Here is a 27,973-nt window from a genome sequence, read left to right on the forward strand (position 1 = left end):
TCACTCTCTTGTTTCTTCCTGCGGAAAGCAGCCCTGCTTGCAAGCCACATCTACCAGCAGATGGAGATCTAGGAAGAAAAGAAAATACTGAGTAAATATCAGTCCTTGTATATGTTTCACTTGGCAGCATACGTAGCAATTGTCCTTCTATCAGGTACTATAAAATACGGCCTGAAAGGCAGACTATAGCTTCAGAATTTGAGGCTTATTGTTTAAAGAATAGGGATTACTCTAATTTTGCAAAACTTAAATATAAAACAACAACAAAACAAATTATAATAAAAGCGCTCTCATTCTTCAAGATACGTTATTCATACGTGCGCTCACTACTGTGGTTACCAACTGATAATTACTATAAAGCCCTGGCAGGATCTACAGAAATGCCCGTTCTGCTTGTGACATACACCGTCATTTAGCCATAAAAGGCACAACTGCCTCAAAGTACGCCATAGCCGGTGCCAAGATCCGAGAGAAAACTCATGGCGTCACAGACGGCACAAACAAGAGACTCCTTTTTTGAAAATTGCCTTGATCCACGGCAAAATGGAGATACTTCCAATGCATGGCCAGATCTTGCAGGTCAAAAAAGTGAAGAAGTACCTCGATAAAGTCACAACAGCGCTACCTGTGTGACCTTTCCTTTCTAAACAGACACATTCACATCTTAGGAAAAGTACTCCAGCCCTTGTTCTTTTCCTACACTACAAAGTTCCCGCCCAGTAGGCACCAGTTCTGCGCTTTCTGACATTCGCCTCCTGCCAAAGCAGGCTCTGTTGGGAACAAATCTCGAAAAAGCTTAGGGACAGAGAAATGAGGGGGCTAGTAACAACGCGACTCTGAATTAGGTAAAGTTAGGAGACAGCGGCTAACATCCACTCATCCAAAACAGCAGGCTGTCACGACGGGCAATTTGAAAGGCCTTCACTGAAGATATCATGACGTAAAGGTAACGGCAGCTGGGCTGGAGCAAGAAGCTGCAGTTCAGACTCCTGAGAGCAACCTCACTTTGGGCTTCTGCCGGGAGGTGTTGAAGAGCTCAGGGCCAGGCCTGTCCCCACATTAACACTTAACACCTTTGCAGGAGATCTCACTGTGACCTATTAGGGACACTAATGAGCTAAATGAAATTATTTTTGACTGGCAGGTGTAGGAAATAGTTCAAGTGAACATAGGATAGCATGGGAGACCTTGCCTGAATGAAGATTTGCCCTTAGCAATTGCACCTATAAATCTATTTACCTTGCAGTGAGGGAGAGGGAACGCATAGTGAGACAACCGCAGCGCCGTGGGAGGGGGTGGTGAATGTCTAGGGCACCTCGCAGCCTGACAATGATGGATTCACATGAGTCAGTAGCATCTCGGTATTATGTCTGCGTTCTTGTAGCAAAAAAAATTAGAAAAAGTTGCCAGATTATTTGAAGGACTAGACGACTCACAAAAAATATATGGCCAGCCACTGCGAAAGAAAGCTTTATCCTTAATGTATCGGTATCAGCTTAAATGCTTAAATCCAGAAGTAACGAATTCCACCTGCTCCACTCTGAGATCCCTACTTCCAGAAAGAAGGGCTGCAAACAAAAATATCTCCCATCAGAATCCGGTCCTTTTTATGTACTCTTTTAGAAGAGGAAGCACACAGCACAGATATTAGGTCCAGTACAGCTGTATTCACTAGCGGAGCGCACCTGTGGAGTACGATGCAGAGGAGATGGGGAAGGATACGTGAAGAATTTACAAGTTCCTATCAATCATTTGTGAAGTCCAAAAGGACTCCTGTTGCAAGTGTGGATGCTGCCAACATAAGCAAACAGATTCATTCCAAAAATCCCATTTTATAGATGAGCTCAACTAGAAAGTAGTAGAGAAAGCAGATGCATCGTCAGCACCTTCAAATCTATGTCCTAAGAAAGAGCCTGGGGCTGAAAAAAGCAGTCCCTGAAAGGTAATATATCCCGCACGCTTCAATGTGACAAAGACACCAGGAACTAGAGAGCCATGGCCACTGTCTCTCAAGAAAAAGAGCGGGAAGGGAACAGATGACACAGCCTATGCTCATTTGCAATGATCCATCTTAGAGCTGAGTTAAGTTCTGCACCCGCTGTTGCAGCCTCTGACTCCTGGGAGGACTCACAGATAGTTCTTCTTCTCCTGCTGCTACCGAAGAAAACGGGTTCCCTCTGCCAAATTGTCAGGTACAAAGACAATTAGTGCACGAGGAGTAAAGATATGGTTAAAACAAACACTTGCATTCAAAACGAACAAAGAGGAGGGTTCTTCACCCACTGTGTAATTAACCTATGTTAATGACATTAACTTACAAAACCCACAGTGGATCCTAAATGTTTGCATGGCTTCAAAAAGTGAATTAATTGAAGGAAAGTTTACTGAGGCCTTTTCTACTTAATAGTACAAAAATGCCAAAGATACTGTTGGAGACGGGACAATGGACTAGAGAGACCTTTCATCTTGACCCTGGTTGGCAGGACGTTCTTAAAACTGGTAAACTAGAATTTAGCTGAGAAAGTTGGTTAAAAGTGTATTGTTTTTCATTTGAAGAAAACAGACGACCTATTTCAGTGATTTCTGGCGCTGCAGAGACGGGCTGGCCGCTATGCAGGGAAACCCTGGGGACTGCATTTTAGTAAGTCACCAGCTGTCTCTCTTGCTCCAGGATACGTGCAGAAAGGCAAAGAAACCTGGTCTAGCTCTTCAAAGGGAAGCACCACCTTCTCCACACGGGAGGGTTTGATTCTTGCTCGTTTGTACAGATTATCGCCCAGAGCTGCTCCCAGTCACAGAAGTGACGTCTCTTTCCAGCTTCATTGCGGCGGCCTTTGGTACCACATCATGTTGGCTTTCGCTGTGTGATATCTAGAACTTGGTGTCACCACATAACAAAGACAAGTGTCAGCAGCCTGCTGAAATGTCAGCAGCCTGCTGAAACGGATGGAACAAAAGCCTTCTCCATAGCAGGATACGTAGCAAAGTGCAGGCTCAGAAAACTTGCAAATGAGTAACTAAAGGAAAAGAGGAAGACGGACAGGACTCAAGCACTTTCAGAGGATAAGTTGTGAAGAAACACCTGGAAATTTTCATGATGCAATATTTTAGCACCGAAAGATGAAGGAAGAAGTTGTTTCCAAAGACTCACGGAGGAAAGGAGGTACTGACACAAAAACATGTCGTCAGAGCAACAGACGTCAGCTTATATTTAAACCTGTCTGCTTCAGGCTTACAGTTGAGATGCAGGAGATGGGCTGTGCCAGCTTCGAAGCTTCTATCACGTGCCCAATTTATTATTTTGGGCCTGATCATGTTTGGCTCAGGTGTGCTGTCCGTCTCTACCCTTCGCATGGACACCAAGCCTAAGAGATGCAACAGTGGAAACGCAGACCTGGATGACTATCACTTTTCCCAGAGAGCAGACTCTATGCTAATTGTTGCTAATTAGCCCTAGCGTAACAATGTTTCATCTCTGTGGAACAATCCCATGGAAATGCTTTCCAAAATGTTCCTGTACATAACTTTACAACTGGCATATTAAGCAAATGTTTTGCTTTAGATATGAAAGCTGCGAAGTTTGCTAATTATCCGTGATACCAGGAAGTAATTGAACAAGAACTCTCAATTCTGTGTTTTAAACAAAAGCCTGTCTTCTTTCAAGATGGCATCCAACCTTTTTTCTCAGCTTCCTGACAAAAAGACTTTATCCCTTACTTAAATGTTTGACACTGATGGGCGTTATGAGCTGAATTATTAACTAGCATCATTATCTGGGATCTAGAAACTACCCTTTGAAGTGAGCAACAGCTCTTCAAACTCTACGACCAGCTCTTTGATGAACAGCCGAAATAATAGCTTCTTGGGAGACTTGCAGACTGCACCAACTTCTCCTCTAGAATGGATCCAAAGAGGCCATCCTCCCCGTGTCCTCTTATGTCTCTCCAATCCGTGGACATTTAGGTTTTTCCTTTAGTTACTAGATTTGTGAATTGTTTGGCCTCAGATGTTCTGCTGCTTGTTTTTCTCATGTATTTCAGCATACGTATCAGCAGACTGGTATGAAATTTAGTTAGTGATCTGAGACAAAAGGTTTGGACTTCTACACTAACTTCATCAGTTTGGTGGGTTTTTTTCCCTTTTACTTCAATAGTCACCTCATCACGCAGCGTTTCCTTCGTAGCACTGTCACCCTCCAGCGAACATATCTATGGACTTCATCTCAATGTTGTGACATCCAGGTTTCTGACACAACTCCCAGAACTTCGGGTTTTATTGACTGATACAATTTATACCCTTTTCCACATAAGAGTAATTACTGTAAGCATATCTATAGAAGCATGTTGGTAAGTATACTAAGAGGTTGAACAAGTATAATGTTTTAACTGAAGGCACAATGAAGTACTTACACTGCAGACAATAACTCAACTATTCTGATCTCCCCTTTCTGTAATAGTTTCAGAGTAGCTGTTTTGGTAATCTCTAAAAAATGTAGAATCTCTTCTTACCAGGAGACTTGCTGTTGTGTGAACCGCGTCTTCTTTTCCTGCATCCAGGTTTTACAGATGAGTCTGTCTCTTCTACAGATTTGTTCACAGGCTCAGTTCCTGAAGTGAAGTGTCTCTTTTCCATCTCTGACCTACTGGATTCACATTTAACACTAGTATTCTCCTTAAAAAACAAACAAACAAACAAAGAAATAAACCCAAAGATCACTCAATATTTTCTTGTAATCACTTTAGGGACAAAATAATAACTATTCTTCTCCGCTCCGAAAGGACATCTAACAAGTGTTGAACACTGCCTACATGGTTTACTTAATAAGTGGTTTTGACTCAGAATTAAGGTTGCCAAATTGAAACTCAAGCTCTTACAAAATGTCATATTAAGCAAAACATGGAATCAGAAAACCAGGATATACAAAGTCAGGGTACATGTCGTCACAGTCTGAGCTTTGTCCTCAGTTATCAAACTAGCTGTAAGAAATAAGCTAGAAGAAATCCAGCTGCACTCATTGTTACCCACACGTGGATTAGCAATGACAGATCTAGCTCAAACAACTTGACAGAGCTGTGTGATGCAAAACTACACATGCGAGCCGCACATTTCTCGTTGGAAATCTCACCCCACCCAATCGTTAAGACATTAAATTATAATGTGGTGCTTGCTTTTTGGAGCCCTCTGCTGCTGTTCCATATGTATTTTGCAGGCAACCATTTACTGAACTGGTGTATTTCCAGGATCATGTGGCAAAAATCTGTAGGTTAATAAAAAAAAAAAAGCCAAACAACCAAGTTACGTTTCTGTTCCGCTGAGGAAGTAAAGGCCCAAAGTTAAGCACTTGGAGTTTACCTTTAGACAGAAAGATGTTCTCACTATCACCTGTTCTAGAATATTCATCTCTTCTGCAAATATCCTATCAATCAATATGCTAAAGAACGATTGTTCAGAGCCTGCAACATTTCCTTCTATTAAGGAAAACAAAGCTTTTGAAAACTGGTATGTGTCAGCTGACAGAGGACAAAAGGTCATCACACTTGGTAATCAGATATTAGTAATTCCAAAAATCACACTCTCCACCCTGAGTCTGTCGTTACTCAATGTTAAATATACAAAAAGCAATGTGTATGCATATTAATAGAAATACATACACATTCTTTGACAAAGTTGTATAATAATATCCAAATAATATCCAAAAAGGCCTGTGCGAATACGGTAACTGAATACGCCAGGGAGAGCTAGCTCCCCCCAGCACGCCTCCTGCACTTGCTAGATACCTACTTTACCGCAGTATTTGCTCTTTGAAATGTGTTGTCTGTATGCTTTGCATTAGTACTCTTAACAAGGCCATGTGAAAACCATTTGGCTAGCAATGCCTTTTGTCTAACAGCTGAACCACAACTCCCTCCTAGGCATAAAAACAAAAAGAAGGAAGGAGGACCGTAGTTCACTACCTTCACCAGCTAGAATCCAAATTTCATGAGTAATGATCTAAACCTCTCCGTTCCTGGTGACATTTACATAATAATAAGTTCTAGAAAAATGAGTAAGCAGCCTTAACCACTAGTGAGAGAAGGGAAGATTTCTCAAGTAAGCATCCTAATTTGGATACTCCACGGGACAACTGTTCTAGAAACAATTCTACAAATGTCATTATTTAAAGAGAAAAATAGATACACTATGAACGGAAGAGCAATATCAGATAGGGGATGTAGAAATCATATTGGGATAACCATTATTAAGAAATTATTACTAGCCCAGAGGCTGAAAGAAGGCTGGTTGAGAGCCGCCTGAACACGAGCCAGCAGTGTGGCCAGGTGGCCAAGAGGGCATCGCATCCTGGCCTGTATCAGGAATAGTGTGGCCAGCAGGAGCAGGGAGGTGATGGTGCCCCTGTGCTGGGCATCGGTGAGGCCGCCCCTCGAATGCTGTGCTCAGCGCTGGGCCCCGCACCCCAAGGCGGCCATGGAGGGGCTGGAGCGTGGCCAGAGCAGGGCAGCGAGGCTGGGGCAGGGGCTGGAGCACAAGGCTGGGGAGGAGCGGCTGGGGGAGCTGGGGGGGCTCAGCCTGGAGAAGAGGAGGCTGAGGGGAGCCCTCATCGCTCTCTGCAACTGCCTGAAAGGAGGCTGGAGCGAGGTGGGGGTCGGTCTCTTCTCCCCAGTAACAAGTGACAGGACGAGAGGAAACGGCCTCAAGCTGCGCCAGCGGAGGTTTAGGTTGGATATTAGGAAAAACTTCTTCACCGCAAGAGTGGTCAAGCATTGGCACAGGCTGCCCAGGGAAGTGGTGGAGTCCCCATCCCTGGAGGTATTTAAAGGACGCGCAGACGTGGTGCTCGAGGACACGGTTTAGTGGTGGACTTGGCAGTGCTGGGTTAACGGCTGGACTCGATGATCTTAAGGGTCTTTTCCAACCTTAACAATTCTATGATTCTATGAAGTCTAGAAACTCCAACTAGCAGGTCTTCCACAAAGGACCTGGGGATGCTGCCGTGCCCAGGAAGGCTAACGATGCCTTGGGCTGGACGGGGGTGAGCGTGGCCAGCACACTGAGGGAATTTCATTTCCCCCTCACTGGTGAACCTGTACTTGCAACGCTGTGTCCAATTGTAAGCCTTACAGTTGTGTGTGTGGGAACAGAAGAGCAATGATACTGCACAGTGCCCCTTTCAGATTCCTTTTTATCACTGTGTTTATAGGATCTTACACACCAACTCTTCAGTAATCTAATATAAAAAAGGCAATAATGAGATTTTCATCCTAATAGCGTCAGCCTAGCCCACACAAATCTGGTTCCCAAGTTATCTCTTTTTTTTATTGTTTAGGTTTTTTTAAGCGCACATGCTTCTGACCATGGATTTACCACATCCATCTGAGTGAAGACACTCAGGCCTAGTAATCCTGCAGTTTCAGAGTCCCAAACGTTGTTTGGCGGAGAATCGAACAAAGCTACCAACGCTGACAGATGTGAAAATTTTGCCTGTTCACTTCAATTATTGAAAAATGCCAAACCTGCTGCATCTCACCGGTTACATGACTCACTATACCTATACCCAGCTGGAACCATGATGAGAAGGTAAGGCACTAAAATTAACAACTCACATGAACGGGGTTTGCTGGATTAACCTTCACCAAAGAAAGCAAGAGTTTCAACCTTCACCTAGGCATACTGCCAAGGAGACTGAATAAAATAGGAGGCAAATTCATCTTGATCTAGCATGACAGAAATGTCGTATTTCCACTTGAAGAAGAAAATAAAATATTTCTTATGAGTAGGAGTGGAATAAAATGAAGCCCATTAAAGGCCAAAACCTATAAAAGCCTAGGACAGGAATTCACTGAGGCTAAGAGGACAACACTGGATCTGAACTACTGAATGTACTAACTCTTTTCATGTAAAGAATTGCTCTTTAATTTGCTATCTTTTAGGAAATCAGGAAAGCAGGATAAAGCAGGTTTCTACTAAACTGTTAGTTCTCTGAGGAGAATAGTTCAAGGTTCAATAGCTGTCACAAGAGCAAGTAAATGCTAGGAAATACTGCGAAAGAAACAGAGAACAAAACAGCAAACATCTTTGTGCCACTGTAAAAATGGATAGCTTTCCCACAACTTCAATGCTCTCTTCCTTTCAAAAAACGATGTAGTAGAAATGGAAAAAGCTGAGAACAAACTCAAAGCTAACCAGGGGTGCGGAGCAGCTGCCGTGCAGAGGAAACTACAGCAGGACCGTACAGGCGGGGAAAAAGACTACGGAGGAGGCTGTGATAAGGGATCTGTAAAATCACAAGCGACACGCCGTAAGCGGGCAGGGATGACAGCTGAATGTCTCTTCTGAGACAGAAACCGGGAAGCATCACACGAAGCTAGTAACAGCCAGGCTCAAAAGGAACGAAAGGAACCTCTTTGTGCAATAGATAGTGAGCAAAGTATCTGTTTGGTGGAAGCCAAGCATCTGTATGCTAAAATCGCCATGGGTTCACAGGCTGACTTCAGTCCACAGAAGAGAAAGCTAAGATTAAGTACACGGTATCATTCCAAGTCCTCAAGTTGAAAGTAGTTGGAAAGCATAAGGAGGAATGCCCTGTTCTATTTGCATGCCCTGTTCTTGCTCTTCCCTGTGTGTCAGATTACCGCTATTGTCCTGAGACTTGACAGTGGGCAAGACGGACCTTTGATCTGACCCAGCAGAGCTGCCTTGATGTTTTTGTATTAACACTGGAGGAATTTGCTCCTCCTGGGCTGCGACACAGAGGACTAAAACTGTCTTCTGTGCACGGCCACTGTTTTGTCGTAAGCTTGCTCTCAATTACATGGCACTGACAGCTACCAAAAGCCTCGGAAGGCTTCCAGATTCAGGGATAAGGAAGGTAGCAAACTGCGTAGGAGCCTGATGGGAGTACAAGCCTTCTCTGGAGAGTTCTGCACCTGCCTTGATCCCAGGCTCTGGAAACACCACTAGACAAGAGGCAGCTGGAGGGTTAAGTTAACCTCGCCTCTCTTCAGTTTGGGAAGAGGAGACTAGTAAGAGAAAGAATATTTCAAACAAAAAGCGGGAATCTGTCAAACGAAAGGCCTAGTAGTCCCTGAATTCCTCTTCAACACAGAATAAGCCCCAGTTATTTAACCAGTTAACATCCAGGTAAACAGACCGGGATTCTCAACAAATACACAAGTAAGGGGCCTCAAAACCGAAACACCTCCTCCCCAAACAATTCCATGTTTCACACATTAAGTCCCTCAGTTCTTAACAAAGGAGTTTGGACCATAAACTCCAAAGGCCTTCAACAGTGGAAAATTATACTGCCAAAAATGCACTCCAAAAGTTGTCAAAACTGACAGTGTTTAATGTGCGATCAACAGTTAAGATAATCAGTGGACCCTCATTAAGGAGTACTGCCAACTCTGTAGGCACTAGCACAAGGACGTGCTCTTCTCTACACACTGCTGAGCAGAACGGTCTACTCTAGGCTTGAGCTCTGCAGACACTTGATCAGAATATACATCTCTTCCTAGAAAGATCCCCAAGAGGAAGATGAGTAAGAACAATCAAGTTTGCACCAGCTGAGGATTTCCAAGCTATAAACTCTACTGAAGGCATCAAGATACTGATAGCGTAACAGAACAGTAGCTTCAACACATACCCAAAAATGAAATTTTGAGGAATACACCTGCACTATGTATTTTTCCCATGCAAATGAGCACCCTAACTTGGCCAACACAGGCTAACACATCTCATGCTCGTTAACGTGGGATACTTTTTCATTCCCTCTTCTTTTTTAAAGCTTGCTTTACCAAGCAAACCCTTCACTGTCCATTAAAAGCTTAATTAAAGAAGCCTTTAGTTCTTAAGCAGGCAAGAATATTAAAAAGCTATCAGTCAGACCCTAGCATTGCTATTGAATATAGTTATCTCAAAAAAGATGTTTTATCTCCCTTTACCCCTTACCTGCTCTGGACTGAATGGTCCTTCCTGAACAAACATCACGGAGGACTGAGTTGGGTAGCGATATGGTCGTTCTCTCAGTTTTACACAGGCTTCCTGTGTGGTGCCAGATTCTTGCACTATTTCAGCGGCAGCGCTTTCTACAGACGCAGCGGTATAGGTAGCACAAAGAAATTCAGCAGGCTGTGATGGAGAACAAGTTACTGCTTGATCTGCTCCCATCACAAATGATGTGTCTGAAGCTACAGGAATAAGAGATTCCAGTTGGTTTTCCTCAGCTGAAGAAGGTGTATCACTATTCTCACTATTAACCAGCAGTGCTTGACCTCTGTTAGACTGAGGGGTTGAACATTGGCTCTCCACAGGTTCCACTTTCACCATTTCAGCTTTGGGTGATGAACGCATCTCATCAACAATCTGAAACACAGCTTCAAGATTTATTTCTGTCTTCTTGTTTTCTTCAGATGTATTGCAAGGCCAGTCAGAGGGCAGAAATTCAGCTGCATAAGGTGACTGCATTGGAGGACTCTGGAAGAAACAAAATACAGTGAACTTTTCTATCAAAAAATTACAGTGACAGGATGTGTATTCGTTCTGTAAGGCTTTGGAAATGAACCTGAGCAATCAACTGAAGTGTTCGTTTACCCAAAAGCTTGAAAGATTGTCTGTTATTTTCAGCTAAAACAGCCAGTTTGATTAAAAAAAAAAAAAAAAGGCTACTATTTTGTCTTGGTTTTCATTAACCACCTTACTCTTGGCACACTTGCTTTCTTCTATTCACTGTCTCTCCTGGAGCGAAAGGAAGGTTACTTACCAGGAGCTGCGTACTCCTTCAGAGGCACGGCCCGCGTACCCTTTGCGCTTACCCTACAAGTATACCCAAGCGTTCAAGGCAGACTTCCAGTCTTAGTAGGATCTGTGGGGGTACATTAGAACCACCCCCTTCACATGCCGCATATGCGATAGAAAATGAGAGGGCAAATCTACCTGCCTTCAGTTCTTCTAAAACTCAAGCATTACTGTTGTATATAAAAACAGCACAAACCACGAGATTTTTAAGCAAGAGCAAAAGGCGCGTATGCTGTAAATGTGCATATGGACAACACAACTTGAGGAACTCGCAGTTACTTACCAATAACATCTTTTTCCTCTTCAAGTGATTGTCCATATACGCACCCACACAAGGGGTGATTCCCAGGGATGCTCCAGTCCCAAAATGAACGGGAGTTCAGATACCTACAAAAACAAATACTGTAGAACTGCCCTGTCTGTCACAGCCTCACATCTGGACACTCCTGTCACGACACGGTGTCCAACAAATGCACGACTCAAAGTCTACATAAATCTGTATAAAAGCCCTAGAGATCTTCAGGTCAGAAACACTTCTTGGCGAACCTGTCGAGGCTGCCTTTGCCATCACAGAGCAGGTCTGAACACCGCTAAAATATTTCACTGCAATGACATCACAAGATGACAGGACACAGTCAGCAATCCAATGATACTTTTTTTTTAGTAGAATTCATATAAATCAAAGAACGTTTAAAGCAGAAAGAAGACAATGAAGAGTTTTTCAAAAGCAGCAAGTCCTACCCAAGTGAAATGATAAATCACATTTTAACAGCCAGTGTCTGTACTGCTCTTTCTTCTGGAGATGACTCTGAGTTCAAGGACACTGGAAGCGTAATTTCTTCTGACAAATACAAGCCATACAATGACGTTGAACAGAAACTCAGGTATATTTAAAATACAACCTTATTTTGGAAGAGATCTAGTATGAAGGATTAGTCCTTAGTGCCTGATTATCCTCAGACCTTCTAGCTGAGGTAATGGTTAATAAAAAGCTACTTCCATAGATGAATAAATTAGAGAACAGGAAGCCACAGGATCACCTACTAGGAAAGCCATATCAGATCAAATGCGAGTGAAGGATCTGGTCTCTCAGCAGCATGAACATCAGAAGTCCCTGAAGGAAATACCACAAAGAGATGAGATCCCTTCCTCTGGGTGTATGAAGTCAAGTCCTGTTGTGGATTCATGTAGATGTGCCAGTCTGCAGATAGCCATAAACTTTGGAGGGTGGGAGGGGAAGGAGGGGAAGATAAAACCTGGAATTTGAGAAATTAGGTTAAGTTATGCAAAGTCTTTTCATTAAAGGCAAGCCACCTTTATATATTTATGATACAGGTTTAAACATAGTTCCTTTCATTTAATATTTTTTTCAGTTGTATTTTGTAAAATACTAACAAGGAGTTTCACTTTTGTTGCATCGCTTGTTTATTGCCTTCAGTAGCCAGGATTTTAAGTAAGATCTGGGTTACCAAGTCAACTGTCCGGGGATGAGATCATCCCTGCCAAAAGCAAACCAACCAACCAACCCACCCACACTGCAGCTTCTTCTGCCTCTTCTTAGGGGACCTCAGCTTGAAGCTGTTATAACACCTATCATCTTCTTGGATGCACTATAGGATCTTGTACACATTTCCAGTAGGAGAAAGTGCCCATGCAAAGGTACAATTTAAATCCTTTTAGTTTATCTAGAGAAGATATGGCAGACAAGGATGGGAGGGAGGCAGCAATGACACAATGAAAAGTGATTAAAGATTGAGAAGTCAGGACTCAAAAGACTAATAGTTTGCTGATCATTTGAGCTCATGAGGAAAAATGGTCTAATTTAGCAAAAGTGGTGAAAGGGAAGATGGGCATTTCACTTACAAGATTAGCATAGTGTATTCAAGAAGTAAAGCACAACCGCACCTTTTCAGGGACTGCTAGGACTAAAACAATCTGGCTCGAGCGCTTGGGCAATCACTCAGAAGTAGTTCAGATTCAATTTCATTTTTAAATAACATGGCTGATTTCATTCTTATTACAAACAAAAGCAAACTACTTAGGACTGCTTTTAAGGTCAGGAAAGCTGTTCTTCTTTTTTCTCCCACATTTATTTCTTCCATTTCCTCTTGCTTCAGTTCCACAAGGAAATATTGGCAGCTTAATAACAATGCTAATTGCAACAATCAAATAGCAGGGCTGTGAGTTTAAAAAAAAAAAAAAGGAAAATAAAAATAAAAAAATCACTAAAATCCAATATGTAGCCTCGGTTCACATCTATGATAAAGCAGCAGGGAAATACTGCAGTAATAGTTGTGAGTTGCCGGAACTGCTGTTGCAGAAGACAGCAGGAGTTTTCTCTCACAAGACTCATTCCTGTGCAAGGATACCGATTTATCGCACCGATCCACACCCCACTTCAGGAGAACCCAAATGAAAAAGAGTATGAATCACAGAATCATAGAATCATTTTAGTTGGAAAAGACCTTTAAGATCATCAAGTCCAACCTGAGCTCCCAGTTTTGTAACCAATTGCGATGAAAGTGTAATACGAATCTCTGAAACCTTGATTTCAGAAACCTGACGAGAGATAGACCCTAATCAGCCACTATGTCTGGGTACAGCCATCTATATCGCCTTGCTCGTCCATGTGCTAATTCTCTGGAGCTTCTTCCAGAGACAGACAGACAGGCAGACAGACAGACCTTTACTTACTGGCCTTGCCTGCCCATGTTCCAGCCAGGGTCACCTATGTTTCAGCAGGTCAGGTGGGTACAGTACGAGCCCAGCAGCTGGCCTCCAAGCCCCGAGAAACCGTACCTGTCTTAACCTCTCCTAAACGTAAAGTGATGCTCTCTGCCAGACTCAGGAAGGACTAGCACAAGGTGTAGGCTTTCTTGTCCAACAGTGCCTGTTTTTCCTTCTGAGACCACAAAGCACTGCCTGGATCCAACAGAAACAGGGCTGATAATCAGCTTGCTGACTGCCAGTGTGTTGATACGGCTCCCTGTCTTCTGGACTGCTCCAGTTTTGTCTAGACTTTGCCAGTGGTATCTAGTAGGCCACAGTGTGATCGAAGAGCCTAAAATGCCCTGCAAACCACCCTTCAACAGCATTGCACTGAATTCCTGCAACTGCTGGAAGATCTTGAGTGGAACGATACAATGCAAACGTTCTATTTTTTGTCAAGAACGATAAAAATGCTGAGTTAGCCAGGGTTCATTAATTTTACTGCTTTTGAGGATTTGTGCAAGTGGTTACTGATGATCAATACACAAGCAGGGCAGGGTGACCAATACTGTAGCTGGCCGCGTCCCTCAGCAGAAGTTTGGGGAAGTATCTACCCCAGAGCACGCAAAAGGTAAACTGATTATTCCCCACAGCTCAGCGAGAACCACAGGCAAACCGCTGTTTTCTGTACCGTCTCCACAGCCCCTGTCACCATGTTCCAGGAGAACTGATCTATGCCACGCTAAGACTCAGAAAGCCCAAGAAGTCCTGTTGATCCATTCTGTATGATATTTGTGTTACCCTGCTCAGAGACAGCCGGTTACTGACCTGGTAGAACCGATTTATGCCACTGCTTGCCCCCGGGCTGCTCACACAGAGGATTACCTTCCCACAGTCTCTGCCCAGATGCACCAGTAGCTTTTGACTGGGAGTTCCCTGGTTAGAGTATTAGCAAAGCATCCAGTAGTAAGTGGCCTACACCTCTTCTGACTCCACACACTGCCATGGACTTGCGTCCCCAAACAACTGAGTTTCACTAGACCCTTCCTTATATTATCTTTCAATCTAGCCACAACAACACTCCTGAGGACTCCTTTGGAATGATTTGCTATCCCAAACGTTGATCTCAGCCTTCTGAGATAAGAAGTTATTTGATTGTGACTTCCCATCGCTCATGTCCTGGATGAAAAAGAAGCTCACGATGACAGTGAGAGGACAAAGATGCGCTGCATCAAAAACAATACTAGAGTTTCAATGGCATGACTGGCCAGTGGCTATTTATATCCTTACACCAACATCTTATCCTGGCCGTAACCTGGACATCTTGGATAAGCCTATATAAAAAAAAAAAAATCATGAATAAAAAGACAAAGGTTGATATTTGCAAGACAGCAAACTGGATGATCAAGCTTGGGTAGGTCAACCCTTTTTCAACATACATAAGCATAACTTGCTTTGCTTGTCCCCTGTGAGGAAAAAAAAAGTATATGCATTACGCTGTAATAGAAAAGGAAGCCCTTGCATTTTCACTTCAGATCTTTTGATATTTGATAAGCCAGGCCCTCCAAATAAGGTGCAGTTTCCACCGGAATTATATAAAGCATTTACAGTAAGTACTGTAGTTATCTTTCACAAGGCATCTCTGAGGTGGGGCCAATTCCAAGTCACCTTCGTTTTTCTCGTTCATCAAATGAAACTCAGGACTACACAAAGCTGTCTGGGACAAAAAAGTGGAGCTGTTTCCCAGTATCTTCATAAAATTAAAGAATCTCTTTTTGTCCAAGCAAAGACACTCTTCAAAGATAAACGTAGACTCGTTAACTAAAATGAATTCTGGTGAAGTCAAGCAAAAAACTTACACAGAAAAAACCACTCCACTGATGAGGACGCCCACTACGCTGGTACCCTGAAACCTAACTTGAATTACAGAACTACCTGTTTAACGTTCAGTGGTTCTTTGAAATAGATATTTGTAAACCACAGGACTTTCACTTTCTCAAGCAGATCAATTTTCAAATTTATATCCTTCACTCCAGAAGTCCATAAACCTACAGTTCATTCATACAGTCTCCTCCGCTTTCACCTGATTTTAAGTGTGCTACACTCACCTGGAAAAAGCTGCAGTGGGTGTACATCGAAGCTGTAGGACTAGCACAGCCAGTCAGAGGATCTGCGTGGGCAGGTGGTGAAAAACACTGCATTGCAGCTGCGAGAATTCAAACACAGTTATCAGACCGCCAGAATTTGTGTTTGGTATGCAGAGTTCTATTGCTTACTTCATTTCAATAACCACGCAGTAAACTAAATTCCAGAAGTATATTACTACCTCCCAAGTGATTTTAAGATTGATTTCTTCATCTTAAAAAATATGTATTCTAATATATGTGTACATATATTAAAAATATATATTGTAAAATCGATATACACACACATAATCATAGTCTTTTGTATCTTAATATCACCTTTTTGATTTGGCTGCTTGACTTTCTCATCACAAGATACCACAGAAAGCGGAATCACATAGGAAGAGCCCAGATGTTTATACACACACTCTGAAATTACACAGTGATTTTATTCTAAAAAGCAACTTTGTAGATGAGGCAATATTCTGCAGGTATTATTTTTTGGTGACACGCAGAGATAATTTAAAAGTAAAGGCATTATTTGAAGGACAGATAAAATTCTGAAAGAGAGAGAGAAATCCTTGATGAAGTCAAATTTAGTCCAATGTTCATAATAACTAAAGGTAGTAAGTGCAACTTGAGATGGCAAACGGATCAGATCCATGTCTTTGCAATGCTTGACACTTACATGGGATTTCACATGAGACAGTTGCTATGACACCCAAGATGGGGTTTTAATATCTATACCTACTGCCCTTTTTAATATGATGTTGCTGAATTTTTGTGCAGTTTGAAGCAACAAACGTGGGAGCTAAACAACACGGAAAAAGCTCATGGACATCCTTCTCAAGGAGCATGAGATATATGTATGACTCATGTTACTTCAAAAGCTAATTCTGAGCAACTTTATGATGAAATCTGGGCATCTTTCAGAAGAACATTCAATGACCTGTGAACATATTACAATTCTGGGTATTGCCAAAAACTAAACGATACCTGAGTTTCACTCACTGGAAACTCCCAAGTATGTTTGCAAACCCAAGAAAACCACCAAAGAAAACTTTTGAAGGGCTATTGTAAAAACAATGCGAGAGAGCAATGACAAAGGAGAAATTTCTTGTAACCTGCTTAAGTGATTCCAAGGAAAAACAAACATATTACAAAGAACCTATTTTCTAAGAAAAGAAAAGGAAGGACCTGAAGGGAAAAAGTGCTTGTGAAATAGTAGGTAAGTGTAAAAGATTAAGTCCAGATTATATGCTATAAAAAGCTACAAGTAAAACATAAATGACAGTATTCTTACAGTTAGTAGAGCTTATAGCAAAAGCGACTCGTTAATCAAATTGTTATGTTTGTAAATCAAAGTGGGAACAAAAATAACTGTGTAGAAGACTAGGCTGCTGACCGATTCTGAATGCCTCTGAAACACAGAATGTTGCATAAAAAGAATGGTTTTCACTCACAAGAACTTTGTTTGCCAGCTTATAGGCTACGGCAGTGACTGATCTAACAGCAAGAACAACTGCATCTGTGGAAATATCATGGGAAACACGAACGTAGTCTTAATGGTAGCCAGTTAAGAAACAAATCCACCATAAGATGGAGGCCAATTTTGGATAAGTACCACTCATCACCCACAGTCACAAAAGGAGAGTCATCATATATCCGAACCACTTTAAAATAACACTGAAGAAAGCATTTACTGACGGGCAGTGTTATCGAAGGTGTTGATTCATTTACAACCCTTCAAGTCTTCAAACTGAATCAAGATTCAACAAACATACCTGCTTCACTCACATGCTTTTGTCCTACCCTGTTAATTGGAGAGAAGAAATTTCTAAGGTCTTTTGTCCAAGATATAGTTATTCTAGTCATACCCAGAAGAAATTACCAGCTAAAGCACATTCTGTCACTGGCTGTTATGAAATAACTGACAGTGAACATGGATCTCATTGGAATACTAAGGAGACAGGGATGAATGGCATCTTACGGAATAAATGAATATTTACTGAATAAATTAAAAAGATACAGCCCCTTCCATCAAACAAGACAGATCAGCCTCAAAATAATTTGGTTTCTGCCAAAAAAGAGATGTACTTCTGCCCATACAAGCTATGGGTGGAAAATTTCACACACTCTTTAGGACACAATATGCTGAATGTGAACACTGATTTATGAAAATGGAATTGCTGTCAGCGGGGCTGTAACCAACCCAGCAACGGACCCCTGAGAACAAGCGGAGATCAGTGAAGAGCACAGTTCCCAGAACAAGGAAAGGACTGAACACTCTGCATCACAAATATTCTTGCACAGAAGTCGAATGACCATATTTCAAACACACCGAAAATATCTTCGGATATCTAAAGAGGTTTGCAAAGAAATCAGGCAAAGAAATCAATACTTTTAAAGGAAGTTATTTAAAGTATGTTAACAAAAAATTTATAAGCAAATACAAGTTATAAATCTGACAGTTGAATAAGAAAAATTAGAAGGAAATACAAAGGAATAGAGAATTAGTTGACACTGGATAATATATAATGGGGAGGAGTCAACATTTGTCTCTCTTGTTTAAGAGAAGTCACCCTTCATTGCCCTCCTGAAAGACCTCCAGTAGGTAAACAAACATGGATAACTGATCTTGCTGATATGATATTTGGATTTCCAAAAAGCTTTTAACAAAGTCATCATCAGAAACTCTTACAAAAACTGAGCAACAACAGCACAAGAGGGAAGGCTGTACATTTAAAAAATAACCTGTTTTAAAGATACAACACAGAAGACAGGAATAAACAGTCACTTTTCACAAGTAAATGAGGTCACCAGTGGTGGTCCCCAAGCACCTGCACTGGAACTCATGCTGCTCATCATTTTAGTAAAGTACTTTAAAAACTGAGTGAGTGAGCAGTGAGGTGATGCTTGCTGATAATACCAGGTTATTCATGTCAGAAAAGAGCAGTCAGCTATGAAGATGTGAAAAAAAAATCGTTATGAGTTTCCCAAAGCCACCACCCACCAGATAAAGCTCTGCACTCAGGAAAAATAAACTCATTTCACAAAGAAAATGATGGGTTCTTAGTTGTCAGTCAATAATCAGGAACTAGATCTTGGTAGTATAGTAGATAGTTTCAGGAAGATACCAGCTTGACACTCAGCAGCTGTCGAAAAGACCTCCAAAGTCACAAATGAAACAATCAGATTGTTAGGAAATAATACAAAAGGGAACAGAGAATGAAATGGGAACATTATTATTCCCCTGTATAAATCCATATTCCCCTGTATAAATCACCCATACCTTGACCTCCGTGTATATTTTTGGACTCTACATTCTCAATAATAACAGAACAGGTAACAGGGAAGGCGACACGGATGATGTACAGAACACTTTTCTGGAGGAACAGCTAAGCGGGGCAGGAGTCTCGGCTCTAGAGAAAATGCAGCTGAAGGAACTAAGAAGTATTTAAAACCATGAACGGTGCAGTGAGAGGGATATGCATATAGACACATTCACACAAAAAACTAATAGAGATTTAATGAATGTGCAGTAGGGTCAAAAGAGGCAAGAAAAGGTGGCTCCTTCCACAAAATGCAATTAAGCTGTGAAATGAAGTCCTTGTCACAGATGTTGAAAATGCCACAAGCCTACAGTGGTTGGGAGAAACAGACAAGTTCATGGAAGTGAAATCCACTGAGGGCTATGAAATATAACTCGGGATACGGTTTATTAACTCTCTGAGCCCACACTGTTGGAGTATTTTGGAAAAGCATCAGCCCGTTCTCGCTCTACTCCTGCACTCCTCCTTGGGCATTACTGTCGGAGGAAACGACGGGCTATATGGACATTTGGTCTGATCAAGGCTAGCGTTCTTAACTCCAAAGCAGCGAACTATTCAGTAGAGAATTATTGAGGCATTCACTAGCTCCTGTTTTCTCAACACTGGAAAAATTGTATGAATTGTATAAAAATTGTATGAATTGTATAAAAATAAGCATGTGAAATTTAGCTGGAGGGATGACAATATTAACATCACATTCTTATATACATCTTCCTCCTCTTGAGACAATACTATTTTGTGGGCTCTCAATGTTTCAATAGAGAAGAACAAATCAACCATAATCTTTGCTGAAGACATGAAGGCTACAGCTCTAACCAGTAAACTAAATGCATTCAGATCCATTCTCTGGCACTATTAGTACTATTAAAATCTCTTACTCTTCCAAGTCAAAATATAGAATCATAGAATCGTTAAGGTTGGAAAAGATCCGTAAGATCATCGAGTCCAACCGTTAACCCAGCACTGCCAAGCCCACCACTAAACCCTGTCCCTAGGCACCACGTCTGCCCGTCCTTTAAATACCTCCAGGGATGGAGATTCAACCACTTCCCTGGGCAGCCTGTTCCAATGCCTGACTGCCCATTTGGTGAAGAAGTTTTTCCTAATATCCAACCTAAACGTCCCCTGGCGCAGCTTGAGGCCGTTTCCTCTCGTCCTATCACTCGTTACTAGGGAGAAGAGACCGACCCCCACCTCGCTCCAGCCTCCTTTCAGGCAGTTGTAGAGAGCAATAAGGTCTCCCCTCAGCCTCCTCTTCTCCAGACTAAACAACCCCAGCTCCCTCAGCCACATCCAAACAGCCTGCTGGGAATGGTCCCAAGCCCACGCCAACCGCTGAACGAAGCACAGCACTTTAGGGGGAGAGTGCTAACCAGGCTGACGATCCAACGACAGACACCCAGGCCCTCTTCCTGGCAAAGTCTAATGCAGTAGCATAGACACAGACAGCTACGCTTGAGCTCAGCCATGGTTTTAGCAAAGATGTATCTTGCCAAATATATCTGGAAGTTAGAACCTAAATGTAAATAAAACCTAAGAACATCAAAAAGCTCCATGAGTACAGTTCAATGTATACACATTTGTACTGCATGCTTTTTACAGGTTCCAATCCTACATGCAAGCTCAGGAAAGCTGAAAGCCCCAAAATAAATGCAAACCCAATACAATCAGCAGCAGATCGTTTCCAAGCTTGAAAAACCACCATAATTTCTCCAAAGATCTGCTGGAAATTGAAGGAACCCATGCATCATCTCTACATATTCAAGACAGCAACAGACATGAATAAGCATTATTATCAGCTCAGCTGGGCCAAACGGCATGAGACTGATGCTCTCCAGCATCTTCCATTCTACTTGAGCACGCACTACGTGGGAAATGCCAAGGAAGAACCTTAAGACCATCCTTTCAGTGTGAACTTATCATGTCAGGTCCAAAAGTTATGCCTAAGAGAAGCTCATTATCCATCAGACAACTGGGTCAACAGTACTCAAAGGTGTGCAGGAAATTAGGGAATGCAGCTGTGCCTTTTCCTGCCAGATCAACGAACACATCGGAATGGGCCTGAATAAAAAACTATGCAAGCTCCGACCCTTTACCAACCAAAAGACGGATGAAAATGAAGATGATACCCAAGGTCTCTTCAATAAGGGAAAATGGGAAAGACAATGTTGTTTGAACTTAGACATTTAGGTGGGATTCATTGCCGTCCTGCTACATAGACTCAGATGTCTAGCAGTTGTCGACTCTCTGCACAGTCAATGAACAAATAGGCTCATCAGAAAGAAAAGAATTGTCTTCCAAAGGCATAGGTCTATGAAAGTTGGAATGACTCAACCTCTGGGAGGTGCCTGTTTCTCTCTACTGACTATATATGTAATCTAGAAGACAAGCCCAGGCATATACAACTAACTATTATACATTCAGATGAATCTTAGGCAAGTTGAATCCTACAGCTAGTTTTACAAGTGCATTACTAATGCATCTAGTCTGCTTTTCTCAAGGGAAAATATGGCGCTATTCATGCTGTGTTAAAACAGATGTTTTCAGCTGCTGATTTAAAGAACCCCCTTTTGACCATGTGAATTTTAAGCCTTACATACAAAGAAAATTATTTCTCTTAACAGAAGGTTTATCATTCAGAATAACATGACCGCTCCTAAGCTACCACTCACCAGAAAAGTTATCATATGGAAATGAAGCCTACAGCCCCAGACGTCTTCGAAAGGCATGATCGGACTTGTGGCGTCAGGTGGCACCAATAACCGACGTTTCTCCCATGGTCTCCTTGACTGATTTTTCATTCTTAGGATACTCTCTGATAATAAAGCTTCGCTGCATTTCTTTGATGCAATCCTACTACTATCAAAGGTTTTGCAGAGAGTTGAAAGCAAGCAGAACTAAATCCTTAAAATAATTATGGTCTAATGCTAGCGGGAAAAAAAGATCCAGATGAGCACCTTTTATTTTACTGTCCTTTCAATAAGAATCATAATGAAAAACCAGGGAAATCTTTTTGTCGCTGAAGTTAACAAACAAGTTTGAATATACATAAAAAGAAATCTTTTGACAAAGTTCTACTTTGATTTAATTCAATAGGACTTCAAAAGTGAAATGAAAGGAGTCAAGAATAAGGTTGAACGTATATTCTTTAGTCCCCTCACTTATGAAATACATATTTTAAGATTAACTATCACTTTCCAAATAAGCTAATCTTGGTGCTGTGCTCTCAAGATGAAGGAAAGCAGACTTTTTCATGTGGACATATGAAGAAATAAGCTTTCAGCATTCTGTATGTTATAATGCACAGAAGAAAGGACGGTGGAGAGATTGAGAGATACACAGGAACAGAAGTAAAAACACTGAGACAGTCCTAAGTGTCAGTGAAAATTAAAAGATTTATAATACTCTCTAGTGAAATGTCAAACGTATCTTCTCAGAAGTACTTCATGAATTCATTGCAGTTTTCAAAAGCCTCAGATTCCCTAAGTTTCTCTATTTTAGTTTGAATTACACCTTGATTTTTGTACCTTGCAAAATTTGGTGTGCTTTCATCATGCTCTCCCCCCGCACTCCTGCCCTGGAAGATTCTACCCGTACAACATAGCCAATTTATTCTTTAAACTTTTATAACTCCAGTGAGAGAGACTAGCGTCATCTGGTTAGAAAGATCTATATATTCATGTCTAAATCTACGCTAGTCTCTCCCTCAACGCCTCTACAGTCAGTACTGCAAAAGAGGCACTTGCAGGACATGAGTAACCTCGCCCCCAGACAGACTCTAAACCGAGCTGTATGAACCGCACCCTAAAGAAGCCCACGTCCTTCCCTTGACTACGGAAGAGGTCTGGGGGACTGGCTGAGATACAGACATCTAAAATTCAGTATGCCGAATATCAGCCTATGCTCTGCAACCGACAGAAACGTGAAGTGGGGACCATCTCCCACCTTCAGCAGGTATTCTGGATGAGGCTTTCAGCAACCTGCTCTGGTGGAAGGTGTCCCTGCCCATGGCAGGGGGTTGGAACCAGATGATCTTTAAGGTCCCTTCCAACCCAAACCATTCGATGATTCTATGATTCTCAGGACACCCTGCTCCTGGGAGGAGACTTAATAGTTTGCAGCTGGTAATGCAGGCTCTAGCCACTGCAGTAATCTCTGTAAGTAGGTAGTCTTTGCAAGCAGCACAGGGCAAGGAGCATATGGCAAAAGTTGCCTCTCTCTTAAACATTTAAGAGTGTCCACAAGAAATGCCTAGCTCCTCAGAATCCTTCCTTGAGAAAAATGTTACGGAAACTAGTGATTACTATCTGAAACATTCTCAGCGGAGGTCTCAAAACACGCACAAAAGACAGGAGGATTTCACTGCGTACTTGGAGAAAGACAGCAGCCGCCACATGTAGGACTTATGAACGGGGATATCTGTCTTGGTGAAGGCGCAGCTGCCAAGGGAGGAACCGACAGAAGGAAAGAATAACAACTGACCTTTAGTTTGTTCAAGGAAAGAGTCCCTATGTTCTGAGTTCCAGAAGTTTTAAGAGAAATTTAAGAAAAAAACCCCACACCACTACCCCCAAAAAAATAACCTATCACATGATCTTTCCAATTCAAGGTAAGGGCAAGGAAAAGAACAATAATTTGCTTCAACTTCTCTTCTGAAGAATAAAAACACTTAAGTGAGACTGAAAATTTTAGCGGAAACATTTTAGACAAAAGAAAGGAGTCAAGACTTTCGTACTTTCTAGTCTTCAATGCATAAAAAAATACAAGGTAAAGAAGCTAAACAAGAAAAACGATTAAGATATGAAAATAGTATGAGCACATGAAATATTCTACACAATACTTTTGACTCATCTTTGACTTTAAAAACTTAACCTGGGAAAACATGAGACTAAGGACTAGTGTACTACTTTTCAACAAGTTCTCAGCGCTTTAGTATCATCGTCCTAGTTTTGCTTAATAAAAAAAAAGAAAGTTCACCTAACACTGACTAGTTGTGGACAAATGTTTTTCTCCTCGCCCTTTAACCTCAACAGAGAGGCCGTCTGGAAAATCACCAGGGGACGCTTAAAATCTGGCGGAAGGACAGGAATACCAAACAGAAAATCTTTTTGCTTTAAAGGTTTCTCTTCCTTTTAGACTTTACACTTTCTATCTAATTCTCGCTTGAGATATACACATGACAGAGCATTGTAGAAAAATGTAGAAAAACCTTTTCGAAAAGCAATTGCAGAAATTTTTTCCATACCTGTTGGATAGTAGGCTTGTGAGTACTGCATTGAAGATGCGTAGCTGCTGTATTGTGGAAGGGAAGCGGCAACGGTTTGAGACTGCTGAAGTGGCAGAAGAGAGGCAACAGGCTGGAGCGTGTACGTGACCTCTGTTGGAAACCTCTGGAATACTGGAAAAGCAACCCCTTTATCTGGAAAAGTTGGGGAAGCCTCATGCCCTGGAAGCAACCCAAGAGAACCCTGCCATGTTCTGGAAGGGACTGGAGTCCGGTCTAAACTTTTTGTCGGTAAAGTGCCGTGGTTCTGGGACGAGGTCGATATGTAGGAGTAAGGAAAGAAACTCTCTCGATGATAAGGTTGATGAAACTGTCCTACAGTCAGCAGTCCTGCAGTGGGGACAAAATAAAGTGAAACAAGTGTTAAGGAAAGGAGTTTTCACAGGCAATGAAAGGCAATATGAGGAGCCAAGGCTCTACAACATTATTTGGGAAGACTACCTTTGCTCCAATACACGTAATCCAGAAACAGACTGTATTCTTACACCTGAACATCCAGTAACTGCTGCGGTGGCGTATTCGTGCAGTGCCAACACGCAGCTGTCTACGTAGCATTCAATCTCCTTAAACTTGCAATACCAAGTTACCAGTATTTAGAAATGTCCTATAAATCAAAATGTGCAGTAACTTATTAAACCAAACCAAAGTAATTTAGACAGTACTGTGTGTTAAATCAGACAATGCATTAAAAAAAAAAAGGGAAATCATAAAGCAAGACTTTACCAAACTCCAATGCTGACAGCTCACAGACAGCTAAGGGAAGGGCAATGTCAAAATCCTCCAAGTGACTTTGAAAGTACTTTGTGACAACTCATTTCATTCGTAAAGAAAAAAAATTCAAAGCCAACTTTTTTCCAGTCAGCTCAAATAGTTCAGTTTAGACGAAAATATCCCAAACTTTGCCATTTTGTTATTTCCTAGATATTCCTTTTATTCTTCTCTTAGTTTCCTCTCTTAGTCTGTTATTTCATGAAATGGTATTTGCTCTTATACCGTGACAGCTCGATTTCTATCAGAGGTTTTGGTGATTTTCTTGAAACACTGACAGTAACACCGAGAACACCTATGCTCATCGAATTCCTACAAGAACTACTGCATTTGTGACTCTTCCACAGTATTGTATATAGCCATGCTAATTATAAGTTTCAGGATAGTTTATGTCAATAGGGTTTATCTAGAAGCCAGGCTTTCTCAGACCTGTAGTTCCCAATTCTCACTGTAAAGGACTTCTTAAAAAAATAGCCTCACGTTTATCTCTCTCACTCCTCTGATGGGAACTAATTCAAGAAATGGGTAATACGCAGTCGTTATTCTGCAAGTTCATATTAAATCATTAAGAATCACTAAATAAGTACCACCTGGCCCTGAAAATTTATTAACGTATAGGACTGTTTATTTCCCGTTCAGTATTTTTACCATATATAAACAGAGGCTGAACAGAGGTATGACAATTCCTTTGTTTATGTTTTACCTTCGGATAGGGAAATTCAGATCATCGAGTTTTAACACATAAACAAGACACCACAGGATGCCAAGTTACAAAGCACCAGTTGCTTTACAGGAATTGTTCCTAGATGTTTAACAGAGTTACATGTTGCAAGACATTTGGAACAGACTGACACTTTGCAAACAAAAATATCTTTTATCTATCAAATTACCTCACATTTACAGCAAAGACGTGCCCCTAAATAGTCAGGACAGAGCACACAGTAAATTGTCAGCCTGTCAGAACTCGACTGCATATAAAACCCGATGTTTTCCTTGTTCTTTCTGTCCTTCTAGAAACTGAGACTCCTAGAGCAAAAGCTCTCTAAAACTGTACCCGTAAGAACAGAGGCCAAAAAAATTAAAAGGCTCTATCTTTCTTAGCATTTACTCTACTAATGGCCTGCATTACATCAGTCAGACCAGATTTCACTGAAGAAGCCTGTAATGACTCATCTTAGTATTAACAATGTTAACACCAAATCTTTAATTTAAATGCTTCCTAGCCTCGGTATTGAAATAAGTTCCTTCCACTCTCAAATGCTTCATTTTGTTTTCTTGGTACTATAGGTGTAGTTCCACACACGTCACAGAAAACACCACATGAATTAGATGACGATTGCTACTCTGAAACAGTAACCAAGAATAAATATCATGCTACCCTGCTCTGTTCGAAACGCGGGCTGGTGCTGCCGGCAGCAGTACCACCAACTGCTTCTCCCCTTCTGCTCGTCACACAGTCCTGCCGCATCTCCCGCGCCGAGCTTTACAGCTCTGCACCGATATGGTGCATCACCCTGGCCCGGGAGCCAGCCGCAAAAAGGCTGCTCAAGTCTTCTCCTCGGATCACCGTGCTGAACCAACACGGTTGCTGTATCAGCTGCAAGGAAGATGGCGGTTAACACACAACCGAGGGGATGGGAAGGAGGACTGCTCTTCTGGTAGCAGCCCACAGTTCGATCAAAGAGCAGTGCAAAAACAAGATAAATCATCCTTACATCTTCCTTACACAGCGTCAACTGCAACGCTCTCAACCTTACATGGAATTTGTGGAATAACCCTCTGAGAGCTCAGACTTGTCTTGGAAAACTCAGATCCTCTCAAGGAGGGTTAGAAAGAAAGAAAACATGTTCTGGGGCTTGTGAACGATATTATTTTCTATTTAGCTCTCACCTACTCATACAATCCTCTTTAAAAACTAGCTGGTAATTCTTTTTCAGGAGACAACTGACAGAAATCTTACTACCAGGTCTTTTCTCCTTTGCACAAAACCGACAGGATGCTCTAGCTGTCACTTCACACGACCCATCGTTTCACACAGGTTTAATGAGAGCTTATTAAGCATCCCTGCTGATGGGCAAGGAGCAGTAACGTTCATCTGATAGAGCTGTGTCAGCTCCACAGAGATCGGACGAGGGTGTTCTTAGTGCAGTCCACAACAGGGACTGTATTGTAGTCTACAGGCAGACTGAAACACATGTGACCACGTTACCCACGCTTACTGGCAGCAGATCTACCTGCACGAAGAACAACCATTTTTCTACACCAGGTGAACTGAGCGGCCACCATCAAGGACAGGTAACCCTCCTCCCTCAGGGGAGCGCTGATTTCCAAACCCCGTGCCACCCAGCGCTTCTCAAACCCGCCGCGGCCCACCCCGCCTCACCAGGTCTGTTGGCCTCGCCGAGGGTCGAGGGCGGCAGCAGCGGGTCCCCGTGCGGCGACATGCCCAGCACCTGCTGGAAGCGGTTGGGCGGGCGGCTGGTCACCTCCAGGCCAGCCGCCATCTTCTCCTTGTTGGCGCTGGTCAGGCGCTTCAGGTGGATGAGGAGGTCGGGGCGATCGCGGCGAAAATGGGGGCTGTGGAAGTGGTGCAGGGGCCTGGTGGAGCTGCCGCCATTGTCATCGCCACCTCCCGGGCCCGGCCCAGGCCCGGGCCCCGCCACGCTGCCCACCGGCCTCGCCATCACCTTGCGGAAGCCGTAGAGGTTGAGCTGTCGGACGAAGCTGGTGAAGTTCTTGGTCTTGAAGAGGTCGGTGGCTCCCGCCGCCCCATCGCCGTCCGGCCCCGCGGGGTGGCCCGGCCCCACGCCCAGCAGCTCGCACTCGAAGAGCGGCTGGTCGATGAGCAGCCCCTCGCCGTGGCTGTCCCAGCGGATGGATGGGAAGCGCGGGCTGTTCACCAGCCGCCACAGCTTGGCCGGGAAGTTCTTGGGGTTGAGCGGGGCGGGCAGCCGCGGCTCCTCCAT

General features: G+C 42.5%; 1 protein-coding gene across 1 annotated transcript; it reads right to left on the reverse strand.

Annotated features, from left to right (window-relative positions):
• HSF5 (heat shock transcription factor 5) lies at positions 1 to 27,973 on the reverse strand (the record flags this gene model as incomplete). The annotated part of the gene is made up of 5 exons (XM_082328109.1): positions 1 to 68; positions 9,939 to 10,470; positions 15,609 to 15,706; positions 24,201 to 24,569; positions 27,391 to 27,973. The coding sequence occupies 5 exons, from the start codon at positions 27,971 to 27,973 to the stop codon at positions 1 to 3; spliced, it is 1,650 nt and encodes a 549-aa protein (XP_082184235.1).

This window comes from Platalea leucorodia (assembly GCF_965183815.1).
Source record: "Platalea leucorodia genome assembly, chromosome: 16".
NCBI lineage: Eukaryota > Metazoa > Chordata > Aves > Pelecaniformes > Threskiornithidae > Platalea > Platalea leucorodia.